Consider the following 17,569-nt stretch of genomic DNA (forward strand, 5'->3'; position numbering starts at 1 on the left):
GTTCTTATTCAGCGCGTAAAACAAGAAAATGCAGGATTCGTTTTGAAATCCTGGGTAGGTGTATGCTCATGTTTACGGCTTACCGCCTAGGAAGCTTTCACCGTCATTTTTTCATTCGATCTGGCAACACTCACTACCAAATACTACGAATAGTACTACGATGAGTACGATGACGAGTTCTTGGCCTCTCATTGGTCCGTCCTATTTTGAAGAGTTCATTCATGAAATGCATGGCGCTCATTGCGCAGGCGCAGCAGCACGCGTTGTTTGTAAACAAAACAAACGTGGAAAGCTGATTTCCTGACCTGACTGTCCTGACTACTATTTTCCTTGATTTATTTGACGCAGATTTTTTAATTGATTTTAAGTACTGAAAGTGTGAAATCTAGAGTGGTAAGATTGTAATTTCTTTATTTGAATTTTAGCAAACATCTGAAAAGAGACATTTGTCGGTATGTTCAATGGTCACTTTTTCAATTGTGAAGTTTAGGCTGGCCAAAGATGTTGTTTATCAATCGAATTAAGTTGTTTCTACAATCATGCCACAGCTGGTGGTAGTATTTACATTCCATATACATACACGCATAGACATTTTATTGCCAAATAATTTTATTGTATTTGAATCAAGCGGGAATAAACTTCTGAGGTTGGCATACAAAGCGGGAAGTTCTTGTATCCCCAAGCCCAACTCCCTAGATTTTAAATACTCACCCTGGTTCTTAGATAGGTAGATAGGCTCTATACTCTAGTAGTGCTTGGTATGCAAATCCAAAGATTGTAAAATTGAGAACAACCCGGGAATCCAGTGCTTTTGATAATCCAAGTATTCAGATAAGGAATTTTTAATTTTGGAGCGTCTCATCATTTTAGACTGAAGTCGGACATTTCGTATGGGAGATGGAATGCTTGAGCAAATCTATAATTAATCAAAGTGAGTGATCACTCTTGGTAAAGATGCTGGACGGGAACATTCGTGAAGTTTTGTGTGTGTTATTATGGCATTATGACAACAGATCTTAGTGAGAGAATGTTTTTAATTTATTTTTCTTTTGTTGCAGATATTATTTTAAATTTTCGTACAACTTTTGTAAGCAAAAAAGGTGAAGTAGTATCAAACTCCAAACTAATAGCAATCCACTATGTTAAAAGTTGGTTCATCGTGGACCTCTTAGCTGCACTGCCTTTTGATCTACTTTATGCTTCCGATGTTTACAGTGGAGATGTAAGTATAATCGTAGCATCATATTACCAAAACAGTATGTGAAAGCTGATACATTTATGAGTTACATTATTGAAAAAGAACCATTGATACTCACCAGATTTCTCTGTTTTGATTTGAACTCGTTGGTAATAGCATCACACAACAGCATTAACAAATGATAAGTAGGCAAATATCATGGTATATAAGCTAAAAGAGAATTTGCAGGTGTTTGAAATTTGATGAATTTCGTGTTTACGTCAAAACTATACTGAGCGAACCGAAAACGAGGGTACCCTTGGTTCATGAATTGAACAATTGTTGGAGAAGATATGACAAAATGATCCAATCTGCTAAAATACGTGTATTTAAATGGGAGATGACGTCACTGGGCGGCGCATTTTCTCACTTTGAAATCTATTTTTATACTATTCCCTATACTAGAAAAAAAAATTATAAAAAATACCATGATATCAGCTCTCTAAGCACTTTCAGATGAAGCAATAAAAGAATTGCATGCAAATTTTCCATTAAGTAGGTAATTAAATAAAGCCCATTTCAGATTACTTTTCCTCTTTTGCTGTATGCGCAGGATAGAGAATTTCTTATCCTGAAAAAGGGAAAGTATTGAGAAATGGGCTCTAATGGACCAAGAACAATGCATGTAGCCCATTCATAGTTTATTTCATGGGAGGCAAAAACATTTTCATGGAAACTATGTTGTGTTTTTCTGGAGTTTATTTTCTCAAAAACCCAAATGAAGCAGCTCAATGAAAATTTTTGTGGTCAAAGTGTGGCTGCCAAAATTGAAGCATGACCAGTGACTTGGCTCTTTGGACTGGGACTAAAAAAGTAAGCGGGAACATTGGTCCAAATTTGTGCTTGAACCAATCCATATTAGTCGTTTATTGCATTGTAAAGGAGATATGATGGTCCTAAACTATCCTAAATATATATCAAATGGGTCTGCTGGGATTTTACCGGATGTTCCTGCCTGCCTGTCTGCCCCCAGGTCGACACTCAGAACAATTTGAACCAGAATAGTTAATATTGCCTGTTTAAATTGATGTAAGTTTAAAAAATCCAGATGAAGTAATAGCGCCTTTTTCATTGTTTGAGTACATACTTATGTATGCACAGGTTATCATTTTCTGTATGAGAAATTTTCTGTTTTATTTTTCAGGAACCAAGTCCTGGTCAAATCCATCTTTTAAAATTAACTAGGTTACTAAGGTTGGCTAGATTACTCCAAAAAATGGACCGGTACTCACAGTACAGTGCCATGATTCTAACTTTGTTAATGCTGTCATTCACGCTTGTGGCACATTGGTTGGCTTGTATTTGGTATGTCATCGCTGAAAAAGAAAGAGCACGCAACGACAAAGATTGGGATTTAGGTAAATATGAGCTTACGTCTTTTCAAGCTGGAAAGCTGTACCTAGTTTAGAGCACTTTGACTTACCAAGTGTTTTTTCTTAACTACTTCAAATATCCCAAAGGGGTAATTCCTATGGGGGGTAATTAAGTTTTAAATATTGATTTACCATAAAAACCATATAATAATTACCAAAGTTGCATTAAAGAGTAAATCTTTGGTGTGATTTTTAATAAAAATAACTGCAGTGATGTTTCTTCTTTTTTTAGCGATTTTTTTATCTTTTGAACCTTCCATATTGAGAAATTCAGATGTTCAGACTGATTAAAGTTTATCAGTATTTTGAATTATAATAATTAAATTTAAAAAAATAGGATTCCCTGAAATCAATTTGTTCTTCAAAATAACTCACAACGATTCAAATGAATAAGAAACTATTCCATTATGTAGAATTATTTTGAATCAATTTGTTGATAAAATAATTTACTTCAAATTACAAGGTCTGTTTAATAAGAAACTGGATTTTGATGATCATTAGCCCACCATGCGTCCGAATTAAATTTTCTCGGACTTTCCTGATAGCTGAAATTATACTTAAGAATGCTACATTCACAAATTTGAAAAATCTTAATTGCTTTTGTTGGTACGTGGCTTGAAGTAAGGCAACCTCATGGGTGTTCTGCGATTTTCAAATTTGACCGAACTTGTCGCTCTTTTTTCGGTCTTGCACTACCTTTTTCAATGCTCACAGATGATTGGAGTTTCGTCTCTATATTGTAGCCGTACACCCAAGTTTTGTCACCAGAAATTACCCTATCAAAAAATGTAGGATCATTGTTAGGACGTTCAAGAAGCTCAAGGGAAATTGACACTTGGTTGGGATTTTTTTCAATGGACAAAAATCACTGAACAAGTTTAGCTGAAACTCGATGAATGTCTAAATATTCTATCAAAATTTTTTGTATAGAGCGCCTTCAGAAATATCACACTGTTCAGCAAGCTCGAAACAATCATTTTCGAGCTTTTTTGCCTGCACTTCTTCCACAAGGCAAATTCTGTCAGTTGCTGTTGATGGTCGATTCCTGTGCTCCTCATTTTCGACAGACTTCTGACCAGTTTTAAACATTTTTATACGACTCAAAACACTGAGGATGACTCATACAATGATTTTGGTAAACTTTACTTACCATACTAAAAGTTTTGGTACAAGAGATACAAAGTATAAAACAAAATTTAATGTTAAATTTTTGCTCTATTAGTGATCGCACAATGAAAATCGCAGAAGGCACCTGACTTACTTGTGTTCAAGGTGATACAGGATGAATACTGATCAAGATAAACAAAATCTGTGAATCTAGCGTTTTTTAGTATGTGATCAGCAATCAGGAAAGTCCAAGAAAACCTAATTTGAACGCACAATAGGCTACTTATCATCAAAATCCGGTTTCTTATGGAACAGACCTCGTATGCAGAAAGGTCTCAATAATTATCCCTCTCTTGTCCGTGATTGATCCCTTTTTTTTTTCTTCATTCCACTGTAGGTTGGTTGCATACTCTATCTGAGAGGCTGAGGGTGAATGTCACCAGTATATCTCATTCGGAATCTTATATCACAGCTTTGTATTTTACCTGCTCAAGCCTTACAAGTGTTGGATTCGGAAATGTCTCCGCAAATACCAGTGCCGAAAAAGTTTTCAGTATTCTAACTATGCTCATTGGTGGTAAGCATCTGTTTCAAATCTTAGCTTCTTTTTTTGTATAAGAGGGTGTACTTAAAAGTAGATGATGTCAAGATCCCAAATAATGGCCTTGGCTGAAAAGAAAAAACTAGAAGAAGAAATAGTTAAGATACAAAGTGAATCTTAACCAATAAAGTTTTTAATGAAACTTTGGCAGCGATTCGGTCAAAAATTGTATCATTCAGCGTTCTCGAAAATGGGAAATGTGGGAAATATTATCAAACCATTTCCAACTTGTGCATCTTCCCGATTTTGGAGGAGGCCTTACAAAAGTAAACCTTCACGGAAGTTTGAGGTGTAATCTTTTTCCCATGCTCAAATTTCTTCAATTAGCAATCTCGAACATTTTTGGTCTCAGTTTATTTTCAGCTACAGATTTTAAGGATTTTGAGTGGTTGAAAACGCAGTTCTTTGTGGTTGATAGCAAACTCTTGTGTTTCAGCTCTGATGCATGCTGTAGTCTTTGGTAATGTAACGGCAATCATCCAACGAATGTATTCTCGACGTTCTATGTATCAGTCAAAGTGGCGGGACTTGAAGGACTTCCTGATGCTTCATCAAATCCCAAAAGAGCTAAAGCAACGAATGCAGGACTATTTTCAAACTATGTGGTCACTCAATCATGGAATAGATATTCATGAGGTGAGAGAGGTATGTGTGTGTTGTGGCTGCACGCTCAAGCTGATTCCTCACTGACTCTGCCCGCTCCTAAAAAGTGGGGTGTTTTCAAAAATAGTGCACTTTGTCAAGTTTTCTCTTTCTTGCGTGTGTTTGAATGGGTGCTCAAAGAAAATTTTGAAAAAATTTAGCACATTATTCGATATTATTACTCTGAAGCAGATAAGGAGACTGGAAAATTACACTTCTGAGATCAGTGGAAATTTTAGCATTAGGAAATTTTATGAAATTTTCTTTTCCGCATCACAAAAATTTCACATTCCATTTTCCTATGACTATATTTCAAATGGTTTTTTGAGCCCTTGGCCTTTTTATGCGGAAGAAACAATACTGCTGAAATTCAGTGTTCACAAGTTAACGATAATTTGTAGTTTCCATTTTTTTACCTCATACTTAAATTCTCTCGTACAAACTCACTCGAAAATTTTGGTAAATGGAGAAGGTAATGGACAAGTTTCAGCAAATTGATTCATAATTGATTTTCAAGAAATCTTGTCTCAAAGTCTATTCCATCATCCAAAGTAAGAACATCGTAACTCCATTTTAGATTCCTGCAATTTTTCACAAATGTTTTACTATAGAAGAACCAACGATCATTTATCCTCCATAATGGACCTTTAGACAAGGTCTGAATTTAATAAAAGGTCACTCAATTCTCCTCAAAATCCTACGTCGGAAATAATTCACGCCAGATTCTTTGTAGTGCACGATTTGATTAAAGTAGACTTTGGATTTTCTTGTGAATGAGAAAGTCAAATATTTCGTAATCAGTGATAGGTAAAGACTTTACTATTTTGAATAAGAGTTAATCTGAGTAATTTTCGTTGTGCAAATCGTTGTTTATGAAATATTTTAAGGGAGAAATGTACATGAGAATGCTTAAATTTGTACCTTGTTCAGTCCGTATCACGGAAACAATAGCATAGTACGCACCCATTCATTCCTCTGCATGAAAAAGAAATGTTGAGTTCAATCTTGGGACCACAAAATCTCTCATTTGCTGTGCGAAAGTGTAGGAGTTGAGTAAGCATATTCAGCGTGTATTTTGGGCTACTAGTTGCATTGGTGTCAGTGTGGGAATTGAAGTTAAATATGGTAAGTATATAACTGAAAAAATTATAAACTTTTTTTCGAAAAATATCCCTTTTAATTAATACTAACCCTTTGAACACCCGACAATGGCACTAAAACTTTTGCAGCCTATTTACTGAATGTACAGTGTGTCTAAATCCGTGTCATATTTTGTGCAGCTTCCTCTTTTTTCCTTGGCAGATGTCCTGACATTTTGTTTGTTATTTTGCGAGTATTGTTTTGTTTTTGTTTCGTTTGTTTTTTGTGGAAAGTGGTTTGATTTCTTGCGCTAACTTTGCTCATTCCTTTTAAAATAGAGTATTATTCAACTGTAATCAATTATATATTCCTGCCCAAACATCAATTGCCCATAATTTAATTTTCAAGCAAAGAATTGGTAGGCATTATTTTGTATGACACTTTTTCCAAAAATTATTCCTTGTTATCCAGAGACCGATTTGATTTTTTGAAGGATGAGTCATTTTTTGTAACCAGTACATTTTACCGTTCTCTCTGCAAAGTCTCCTCGGAAGATAGAGGATAGTTTTCTTAGAATCTGATGTTGATGGAGAATAGTTTCTTTTAGAATCTGAAGTTTCATCATTCAAACTCTTCATCTTTAAATAGTATTTAGCAACTAATTTTTAATTTCTTTTTATTCAAAAAAAAATGTTTTAGATAAAATAATAATGAATAGCCACGCAACTGTGGTAACATGGTTAAAAAAAAAAAAAAAAAAAAAAAAAAAAAAAAAAAAAAAAAACCCTTGAATCAAACTTGTACAGAACTTTTCTGATAGGCAGGATATGAACCTCATTTAGCTCTAATTAAATTAGAGTACTCAGTATTTAAGTTATTTAATTCATTCAATAATCAGATGCTGTCCAACAAAGTTTATCCATCTTAGTTTTCACCAATAGCCCTTAGCAACATTTTACAATTATTTTTAGATGATAGACTATCTGAATTTTGTAAGTCAGCCATCAGTTGCTGCTCATTTCATTCTGCAAATTTTTGTTTTGTTCTGTTAAAAATCTATCACCAAACTCTATAATAAACTAAGTAGAATCTTTATTGCTGAATCATTGATTTAGCTTTTGAATATATCACAGAATGCAATGATCAACTTTTTGCTGCATTATTTCTGTCTTTAGTTTACCTTTTCTCAAAATACCATTTCTCAATCTGTTTTCCCAGACGCTGAAAGAATTTCCGGAAGAGTTACGTGGAGATGTTTCGATGCATCTTCATCGGGAAATTCTCCAGTTGCCAATTTTTGAAGGCGCCTCGCAGGGATGTCTAAAGCTTCTATCACTACATATCAGGACTAACTTTTGTGCTCCAGGAGAGTTTTTGATTCACAAAGGAGATGCACTCTATTCAATTTATTACCTCTGTAATGGCTCTATGGAAGTGATTCAAGATGGAATGGTTGTCGCTATCCTAGGTTTGTGCATTGGTGACTTTTAGGCCCTAACATTACATGATTCCTAACAGGAGATAATGCTCAGAGATTCTAATGGTAAACAATTATTTTAAAAAAGATAGGAGCTCAGCTCAGGCACCAAGAAAGTACTTTCTCTGTTTGCACTAAAGCAGAGAATATTTGATTTTCAACGCAACATATCTTTTTTGCGTTTTCAAAGTATACTGTCAACTTCGAAAGGTATTCAAACTACGTCTTTTAACACCTTATTTACAGTTTCATCATTCAATGGTAGTAACACTTTAGTAACTTGAATAGTCAAAGGACTAAAGAAAATTTGAAATTAAGCGTCATTTTACCCTGATCGACTGCCTGAGTCAAAACCAAGTGCAAAAATGTGGAATTTATCAAACGCAATGGTTTTTAAAGACAGGCACAGATGCAAATCCACTGTGTAAGAGGTGACTCTTTCGATTCTTTTTTGAAATCTTTTTTTTTTTTTCATTTTTTGATGCATTTCTCTGAAAATGTCTGCATTTTTCTGAGGACTTAAACAATTTCTCTTTTGATGAAATAACCAAAAATTTATTTAGTTTTATTAATTCAAGTTAGTTGCCGAACACAAGAACCCAAATTGTCACCGTGGAAGGTCTCTCAGATACCAACATTGTAAATAAGAGAGTGAGGCAAGGGGACTCATTAAGCTCATTCCTCTTTAATCTAGTAATGGACAAATTGATTTGCACTATACAACCAAAGCGAGGTTACATGTTGAGGAATGAAAACATTAACATCATCTGCTGTACTGATGTTGTCGAGCTGATAGCAGATTCGGAAGATGAGCTGCAGAGAATCTTGCACTCATTTAGACTGACAGCCAAAAAGTATAACATGAAGGTGTCTGCCATTAAGACGAAAATCATGGTGATCAGTAGGAGCCCCATAAGATGCAAATTAGAAGTTAGATGGTTCTAGGAGCGTTGCTGACAGGTACAATAGACTTGGGCTCCGAAGTGGAAGACCAGGCACAGAAAGCGGCAAGAGTTGCTGGTTGTCTCAACGAGATGGTGTGGCGCAATAAACGTATGGCCCGGGAGAGTAAAGTCAGAGTTTACAAGACCATCGTTTGGCCGGTGTTAACGTTTGCTATAGAGACTATAGGACTGAAACAAAGCACACCAAACAACAATTTCGCACAGTTGAGATTAAAGTTCTTAGGAAGATAGCATGTTTTACACTTTGAGATCGGCAGACCAGTGAGCCCATCAGGGATGCTCTCAAAGTGCAAGATTGTTGGGATCTAGGCCGAGCTAGTGCCCCGAACCAAGAGAGAAGAAAAAGGTCCAACACGAAAGATGGGTGTCTATGAATAAATACATAGTATATGAACGTGAATCAAAACAATGCACAAAATGACGGCTGGGAAGAACAAGGAATTGCGATCTTGACTCATGGTCGCGGGTGGTAACACAAGAGTAATCACTAATGCTAGAACAATCTCTTTTAAATCAATCTAATGTGCCTATGGGCCTAGGTGTTTGGGAGAAAATGAAGATGAGGTAATCATCTGCAAATAGGTAGCCGGACCCGGCTCATGGCCGGTCATTAGGCTGGACTGCGGAGTGTCGTCAGACCGGACATGAACCGGATACGAACTGTATCAGGTGATATGACTGAGAATAGTCGTAAGAGATAGATGCAAGGTATGTTAGGTGCGCACAACAAGATGTAGCCAAGTGGACCAGTGTAAGGAGAAGGATGTGGTCGGAGCACGTTGACCGAATAGATGAAGAGAGACTAGTGAATATTTGTATGACTGGACAACCCTTAGGGAAAAGATTACCTGGACAACCGCCGAAGAGACGGGCACAAAGCTGGCTCTCTTCTCCTGTGGATGATTGAAGATTTTAATGCTTTTTTTATCAATTCGACGAGTCCTTTATTTTAGTGATTCCTAGATTTTTAATATTCATATTATTTATGGTGCTTGGTACTAGATGGCCTGACAATCAGGGCCGTGCCCTAGTTGTTTGTAGAAAAAGAGGAGGAGGAGAATGCCTGAAGGCCAAGTAAAATTTAGATCCAAAAGACTATCTGTGTCTCAACAAAAGTTTGGTTGAGGAAGCTTTTGATATAATTGTATCCTGTAATAAATGTATTATACTGCTCATATTCTATTGTCTCTTGCTTTTGATTCCAGGCAAAGGTGATTTAGTAGGCTGTGATATAAATATGTGGTTACAAGGCTCAGGGAATGGGGGTGGTGGCGGCGGCGTTGTCGCAGACTCTGGACGACCCTTAGATCAGGTCGTCGTCAAATCTAGCTGTGATGTCAAAGCTCTAACATACTGTGATCTCAAGTGTATCAATATCCAAGGCCTGGTTGAGGTACTCAGGCTCTATCCCGAGTACCAGCAGGAATTTGCGAATGACATTCAACATGATCTCACCTATAACCTCCGTGAAGGCTATGAGGCTGAGGTATGAATCATTTAAATATTTATAGAATAAAAAATTCATACATGATGACTGTTTAAGGTATCGTCCATAGAGACAAGGTTTTCTAAAGTGTGATTTTTAAGCCAGGCAAAAACTGTATGTCTGAATTTTCAACAGAAAATGCTCTCTCTCTCTCTCTCCCTCTCTCTCTCTTTCTGTCTTATCAGCAACTTAGTTCGTTTTTGTGACAATAAAAGGTTACGAAGTTGATCTTTTATCCAAAATTGTAAGGCCTGAAATTGGCAGATTGAAGTTTTAAATACCTTCTCCCTAAAATTGTGTCTTTTAAAATTCAATTTTCAAATTGACATGGCTACAGTTTGATCTGAAATTTGTGAGCATTGTCTTTAGAGTAAGTTTTGGAAAATACTCCTCTGAGCAGTGACACGGTCAAAGGCTCTTTTTTGGTGGTTCTTTTATTGAAATTCAGGCTGGAAATTTTATTCATTAAATGCATGCAATTTTGAACGATTCACTAAGAGTCCAGGTCCATTTTTTTGCCGTGAGTAAAATTTTTAATGCGCCTGCTTGGTTGAGTGAAAATTTGAAAGGAGGGGAATTCAATGAGTGTCAAAAGCCATAAATTAACAAAAAAAAGGCATCATTTTTGGAGACTGTAGGAAATTTTGTGAGAAGCTGATGAAAAAACGTGGAAAGCCAGCAGGAGAGCTTATGAAAATTGGAAAGCTTGGCAGAATGTGCACCCTTGAAGGATATGGATGTCCCTCATTTATGAGAAATCCAGTCCCAACTCGAATTAATGCACTACTGTCAGCTATCGGCTAAAGTTGGTATATCTATGAATATAGTTTCGCACTGGGTTTAGTATCTATCTATGATTCCTAATTCACTATTCTCCTATTTCCCTCTAATATTTTCCTATTTGCCCCATCAGGAAGCTGATATGAATGGAATGCCATCATTAACGCTGCCTTCCATCAGCGAGGATGATGAAAATGTACCTGAAGAGGGAGAAACCTCGCCGCTCTCTCCTCCAACACGATCACCAGTCCATCATTCAACGGTTACATATAGTCCAAGACATGCCAAATTCAACAGCAGGTAATAAAGTGCGATTTCGTAACTACTTTTTGTTCTATAAAATGTTAAACAAGTATTGATATTTTCCTTTCATCAAAGGATTTCTAATTAGGTATAAAATCTGCAAAGGTTTAGAAGGTCTCAACCTCAAAAAACGTATTGAGAGCTCATGGAGTACTTTTCTGTAAACTTCATTTTCTACCTCTTTTCAGCATCTCATAAAAAAACATCGAAATAGATCCGTTAGCATGTTTTTTAACTGGAGCAAGTACTATTTCTGTTAGCCTGGCTGGATTTTGAATTGTAATTTAAATCTACATATGTAGTTATAAATATTCTTTGAATCACTGCTTAAAAATCCTCCAAAAATTATCTTTGTTTTGTTTTTTAATCTGGTAGATTGGAAAAGCTGAGGAGTCAAGCTAGGGGAGATAGTGAACAGAAGCGATTAAATATTGACCGCCTTGATACACAAGTAACCTCTCTGCATCATCATGTCGCAACGCTTAGTCAAGAGGTATGATTTCCGTTATTTTTTAAACGAAAACCACAGGTCTGTAGAGTACCCGGAACAAAAGTTGGGGCCTTCCCTCAATTGGGCAATATTAACTCCAAGACTTTAGTAACTCTTTTTACTTTTATATAGTTAAAAGCTATATTTTACAGCTTAAATTTGTGGGTTCTTTTTTTAACATCAATCTACTGTTTTTAAGGCCTTAAAATACTACATCAGATGCTACGTCCTGCACAATTTTTGTAGCTGAAGATTACAGCAGTTTGGAAACAAAAAAATGGTTTATTTCCTTCGGAAAATACACTAAAAACCTGGTAATGAAATTTGCAAAACATCAAATACATATGAACATGTAATGCAAACACTAAAAAATTGAAATTGGCACAACTCAAATAGCTATTTTCTGTGTCACAATTTTTTTATTTTTTTTTTTTTTTTTTTTTTCAAGAACGTCTGCCTGTCGTAAATATGGTCTTTATGTCTTGTGCTCTGCATATTTTATATTTATAAGCTACCTACTGTGCTATCAATGTTCCCCAATTGGAAGAAAAAGAAATGCAGCACTAGGAACGATCATTGATGGCCAGTTGTCATATCTTAGGATGATTGAACCTCTCCGTCTCACTCCATCTGTTCATTTTTGTCAGCACTTAAAGAATACTCAGAATAATTTAAGATAATGGAAACATAGTTAGGTTTACTCTACCATGAACCATAATATTGCTCCCCCCCATAATGTTTGTTAGGTTTTTCTGTAAATATTTTTTCTTTTATGGAACTCATTGTTTTGGTTTCTGTTGGATCCAGGTAAAGAACGCTATTCATGCTTTGCAAGAGCTAGCAACTACTAGTAGTCATGTTGTATCCAGCCGGTATCCATTTCCACTTCCAGCTCACTCTAACCCCAACATAACGAACGAATCCAATAGAAGCCAAAATTCTAGCGTCCTCCAAAGGAGTTCATCACATCCTCCTGAAATGTTCGGCTGGGAGTCGGTTGACGGTGAAAAACCTGTCGTCTGTGATAACTGCACCCAGACGGACCTCGACCTGTACAAACTTTTTGTCCAACGCCATGCTCAAACAGTACTCTCTTGGTTAGGCCTAAACCCTGAGTTAATTTTAAATAATAGATCATTAGTATCCCAAGACCATGTTGTTCATATCGATGATAACACGAGACATGACAGCAGTAGGCATCTAGCGAATATGTTGAGTAACTTCGAGCAGCAGCGAAGGGCAGACTTGCTGAAATTGATGCTTCCGCCAAAGTGCTACTCTTCGCAAAGCCATAGTTTCAGCGCCGATGATTTGGTTGCCAAATCAGCAGGGACGAGTAATGGGACACAGATCGGCCATTCGCTGCCCTCCTCACAGTCTTTGAAATTTCACCCGCTTAGCTGAATACTTGTGTTTCTTTGTCCTCTCTTGTTGCCTGTGCACAATGTTGTCAGTAAGAGCAAGAACCAAGGTGATGCATTTTTGACTTATCTCATGGTTTCCATCCATCTGACAACAATGCCTATCTCAATAATTCTACTCTTTTAGGCTCTTTTGTTATTTCTTTTTAAGGTTTCCCTTTGAGTGCGGGCACTCAATTCAAAGTAGATTAAGAAAATATCATGGATTTTGTGAAGATTTAACCGCAGGTACGGACTCTCAGCCAATTAACATAAATAGAATGCCTATACCTAGAAGGGAGGCTCCTCTGTTTTTGAGTATCTCTTCAGTGAAAGTTTTCTGAATATTGAAATAAATGGGCCAGCAGATGATGAGATATCAATTAAATCATTATGTACTTTTTCTAAATTGTTTACTAAAGAAAAACGAAGGTTTAGAGAATTAAAACCTTAATAAATGTTTGCAGTATAAATACCTAATATAATTGAGGAACTGCAAGATTCCATCATCAATTTTTTTCATTTTGCATTTATCAATGTTAGTTGTTTTTCAAAATATTCCACTCAGAAGATGATCATCAAAATTTTTTCTATGCATGCACTTCATTTTTCTCGTGAAATTTTGATGAGGAAGATATAATATCATAGTGCTGAAATGAATAACTCTTCTGCTCGCCCATTTCATCTTCTGAAAGGTGCCAAGTACAGATTGTACTCTAACTTTACTTATGAAGCACCTATTCTGAGATCAGATCGATATCTATGTTTACCAGCAAAACAGAGTAAGTGCAAAGGCAGTTTTAAGTTTTTTTTTTTTTTTTTTTTTTTTTTTTTTTCATATTTTACAGTCATGACCTCACAGGTCTGATTAGACAAACTCACTCCTGTCTTTCTATTTCTAATCAATCATGCAGTTACATACTAGCTGTTAGCATATTTTTTCGTCTACAATTTTTACTGTTCGATGAATTCTTCCAAATCTAGTTGTCTAGATCTTTTGAATTTTCTTCGACATTTTCCAGCCTTGCTGAAGACAACCTAAAGAAAATCAAAACCTCTAGTTCGCTATCATATGAGAATTTCTATGTCTGGAATCAATACTGTTCACCCATCAATGTTAGAGTATCCTGCGTTGTTTTTCTTCTCTTTCTAGGGATGTTGCTTCTTCAAAAAAATGAGAGCATATCTCATCATTCGCCTCTCTTGGAAATGATAGGATGTCAATAGGATGAGGTTTGAAAATCGGCAAGAAATATATCCAAAAAGCCACACAGAATTGCTAAGTTTTTTAATTTATTAACTTTTAAAATGACATAGTAGCTTGAAATGAAAGCTTACCTTGGAATTTTCTCATAAATATTCCTAATAGTGACATCTCTGCAGAGCATGCACCAAATGTATTTAGAACATGTAAAAGAAAAAGGGGGTGGATAATGATTTGCAACCTAAGATATAGAGTTGGGCCGAAATGGAATTTTCGCGTCACCGGAACCGGATCCGGATATCGGTTTTTTGTATCCGGCCGGATCCGGATACCGGATAATTCAAAAAAGTATCCGGCCGGATCCGGATAGTACCGGATCCGGATAGTGCTTTTTTCGCGCGAAAAATGTCGCGATTTTTGAGGTTAAGTTTACTCGACTCACGATCGGTCGTAGCTAACAAAATTCGGGCCTTGAATTTCCACCTGCATCTATGAAAGTGAAACTATGGAACGCCGTTAGTGTCAAAACCCTTTTCTTGCGCGCGCGGAATTTTTTCTGGCGCGCGGAATATTTTTCCGGCGCGCGGAAAGAAAAAACCAGTTTTCGATGAAAATCTCTGAATTTCCGGATTCCGCGCCGGTTTTCGATATATTTGCGCCGTTTGTGTCAAAACTATTTTTGTCGGCGCGCCGCTTCAAATCTGTTCCGCGCGCGGAATTTTCGATATATCGATTCCTGCTCGCCGTTTGTGTCAAAACTATTTTTTCCGGCGCGACGCTCCAAATCTGTTCCGCGCCGCGCGGAGAATATGTATTCTCCGCGCGCAGAAAAATCGATATATCGGAAAAGTGGCGCGCGGAATTATTTTCTGGTGCAGCGCCGGAAAAAACAGTTTTGACACGATCGGCGAGCAGGAATCGATATATCGAAAATTCTGCGCGCGGAACAGATTTGGAGCGTCGCGCCGGAAAAAATAGTTTTGACACAAACGGCGAGCAGGAATCGATATATCGAAAATTCCGCGCGCGGAACAGATTTGAAGCGGCGCGCCGACAAAAATAGTTTTGACACAAACGGCGCAAATATATCGAAAACCGGCGCGGAATCCGGAAATTCAGAGATTTTCATCGAAAACGGGTTTTTTCTTTCCGCGCGCTGAAAAAAAATTCCGCGCGCCGGAAAAATATTCCGCGCGCCAAAAAAAATTCCGCGCGCGCAAGAAAAGGGTTTTGACACTAACGGCGTTCCATAGTGAAACACGCGGGTCGCGGACTAAAGGAATTTACGTTGCGATCGCGTCAATTAGCAGAACATGTGCGTTATTCCGGTAATAAAGGTCGAACAATTACCATGACTGAAAAAAAGTCAAAAGTTTCAGGAAAAAATTCAGAAAATTGTATTGATAGGGAAGAAAAAAGAAAGAATACCACCAAAAATTTATCGAAATTTTCAGGGCCAAAAAAGCACTATTCGGCGGGTCCAAAAACCGGATAGCGCGATTATCCGGCCGGATCCGGATACTCGCGAAAATCGTATCCGGCCGGAGCCGGATATCCGGTATCCGGCCGGATAATCCGGCAATCCGGATAATCAGTAACCTGTGATACCTCGCTAATGAACTGAAAATCTTTGGAAAGTTTGATGGATTTTTCTATTTTAAAGTTATTGTAAAAAGTAATAATGCAGGATGAAACATCCATTATTTCATGGACTTAAAGATCGTGAGTTTTTGCAAAATTAACTTAAAACCTTGCCATCTGGTTCCCTTACTTTTTCAGAGGTGTATGGAGTAATGCATGCAACAAAGGAATGATATATTGTTCTAATGAACCTTACAGAGCAAAAATACCTCTTTGCTTTGGCAACAGTCAGCAAAGTGGTGTAATATTTTCAAAATCCTGTCCTCCAGGGACATGTAAGCAAATTAATTTTTTGATACATCCGCCAGGAGGAGTATAGTTAGCTCAGAGAATTCCTCAACTTTCGTTTTTTGATGCTACTTTAACTTTTAATGAACTTTCAAACTTTCGCATCACAATATTTGTTCCCTGTTCTTGTTATTTGAATTAAATTTTATTCTATTTAAGTGTTTCTTATGCTTTCCAAGATTTTAGAACCTGTTTTGTTTTTTGTCTATAATTTTAAGGATGATCTGTGATAAACCGTAGTTTTTTGTTTTAAAATTCTATTTATTAAATGTTATTATTTTTTATGTCATCAGTTTTGAAGGACCATGTAAATTTTTTGTTCTAATACAAAAATTCCTCTTTTGGGAATGGAGTGGTATCACTAATGAGAGTTAGATGTTAAGAATGAGGAATGAGGAATGATGGATGAATGATATAACATTGATTTTTTTGAGTTTCCATGACCTTTACCTCATCCTGTCTGAGTTTTAATGTCCTAAGATGATTACCTGGAAGTGAACTTATGTGCCGTATAAACTAATTGCACACTTTCAATAATCTTGTTTCAAGCTTTGACATTTCTCACCATTTATTATAGTATGGAATGAGGAAACATATGAAATGAGTGATTTTGTTTTAGAGATTTTTTCATTGCCTCACAATTGTTACTTGGAAATATAAACTAAAATAGAGTGTTTGAATTTTGAGTGAAAGGGAACAGTATCAAACGTATAACTGCAATCTATTTAATCCAAAAATTGTTGAGTTTAAATGATTATCTTTGTCAAATATTAGGAATGATTCTTGTTCTTATTTTTACCTTAGTGATACCGCTCGGAATTGCAAAAATGGGATCCTCTAGTCAAGTGTAAATAATTGTATGAAAAGTTCCTTCTAGATTCTGTCTTAACAGCCTTTTAAGTATGACTCTTCTCAATTATAATTCTTGTGTAGATTAAAAATCTGAAATGAAAATCCAACGAACTGTTGCTCTTACCAGCTTAACTGTTGCATGAATTCTTTTTAACTTATATTAGCCACTGTGTCTCCCAGTTTTCCCTCAATTAAGCAGTTTTGTTTGTTTGTTTGTTTTTTCTTTCAAAACTGGGCTCGAGTTCTTTTACTGATGCAGTCATATAAAATTCACCAAGGCTAAAAACTTTAAAAATTTTGCAAGACATCTATTATATTGTCATTCAAGTGGCATGGAAGGAATAATGAAAGTTTCTAAATGTTTCAACAAAATTAAAAAATGATAAAAGTAGAATTTTTTAAATTTTTTTTATTTTATTTATTTTTTTTTTTTTGCATAATTTTAATTTTGTTCCATAAGTACTGAAACCATCTGAAATTATGATTTTTCTTTGACTAACTCTACGCACAAAACCAATTTTCTATAGCACTGAGGGACCTTGCTCTCAATGCGTTAAAAATTAGAAAGAGAGGAATACGAGGTCGCACTTCATCCTTTACTTCTATGCTACTTGGGCAAAAAAAATTAGTCATCTTAAATGGT

At 36.3% G+C, this 17,569-nt stretch overlaps 1 protein-coding gene across 3 annotated transcripts in view; it reads left to right on the forward strand.

The window, feature by feature from the left end:
- The window catches only part of Elk (Eag-like K[+] channel), a 390,053-nt gene extending 375,358 nt beyond the window's left edge, over window positions 1–14,695 (forward strand). For 2 of the 3 annotated variants that reach the window (XM_072296331.1, XM_019053967.2), the window contains exons 9-17: window positions 1,059–1,222; window positions 2,382–2,595; window positions 4,115–4,294; window positions 4,755–4,963; window positions 7,259–7,508; window positions 9,688–9,968; window positions 10,882–11,048; window positions 11,427–11,544; window positions 12,349–14,695. In XM_072296331.1, the coding sequence (XP_072152432.1) occupies window positions 1,059–1,222; window positions 2,382–2,595; window positions 4,115–4,294; window positions 4,755–4,963; window positions 7,259–7,508; window positions 9,688–9,968; window positions 10,882–11,048; window positions 11,427–11,544; window positions 12,349–12,945 (2,180 nt within the window). In that variant the 3' untranslated portion in view covers window positions 12,946–14,695. The remainder of the gene's footprint in view (window positions 1–1,058; window positions 1,223–2,381; window positions 2,596–4,114; window positions 4,295–4,754; window positions 4,964–7,258; window positions 7,509–9,687; window positions 9,969–10,881; window positions 11,049–11,426; window positions 11,545–12,348) is intronic. The other variant, XM_019053973.2, reaches the window with a different exon arrangement.
- The last annotated feature ends 2,874 nt before the right edge of the window (window positions 14,696–17,569 follow it).

Source organism: Bemisia tabaci, chromosome 1 (genome assembly GCF_918797505.1).
Source record: "Bemisia tabaci chromosome 1, PGI_BMITA_v3".
In the NCBI taxonomy this organism is placed as follows: Eukaryota; Metazoa; Arthropoda; class Insecta; order Hemiptera; family Aleyrodidae; genus Bemisia; species Bemisia tabaci.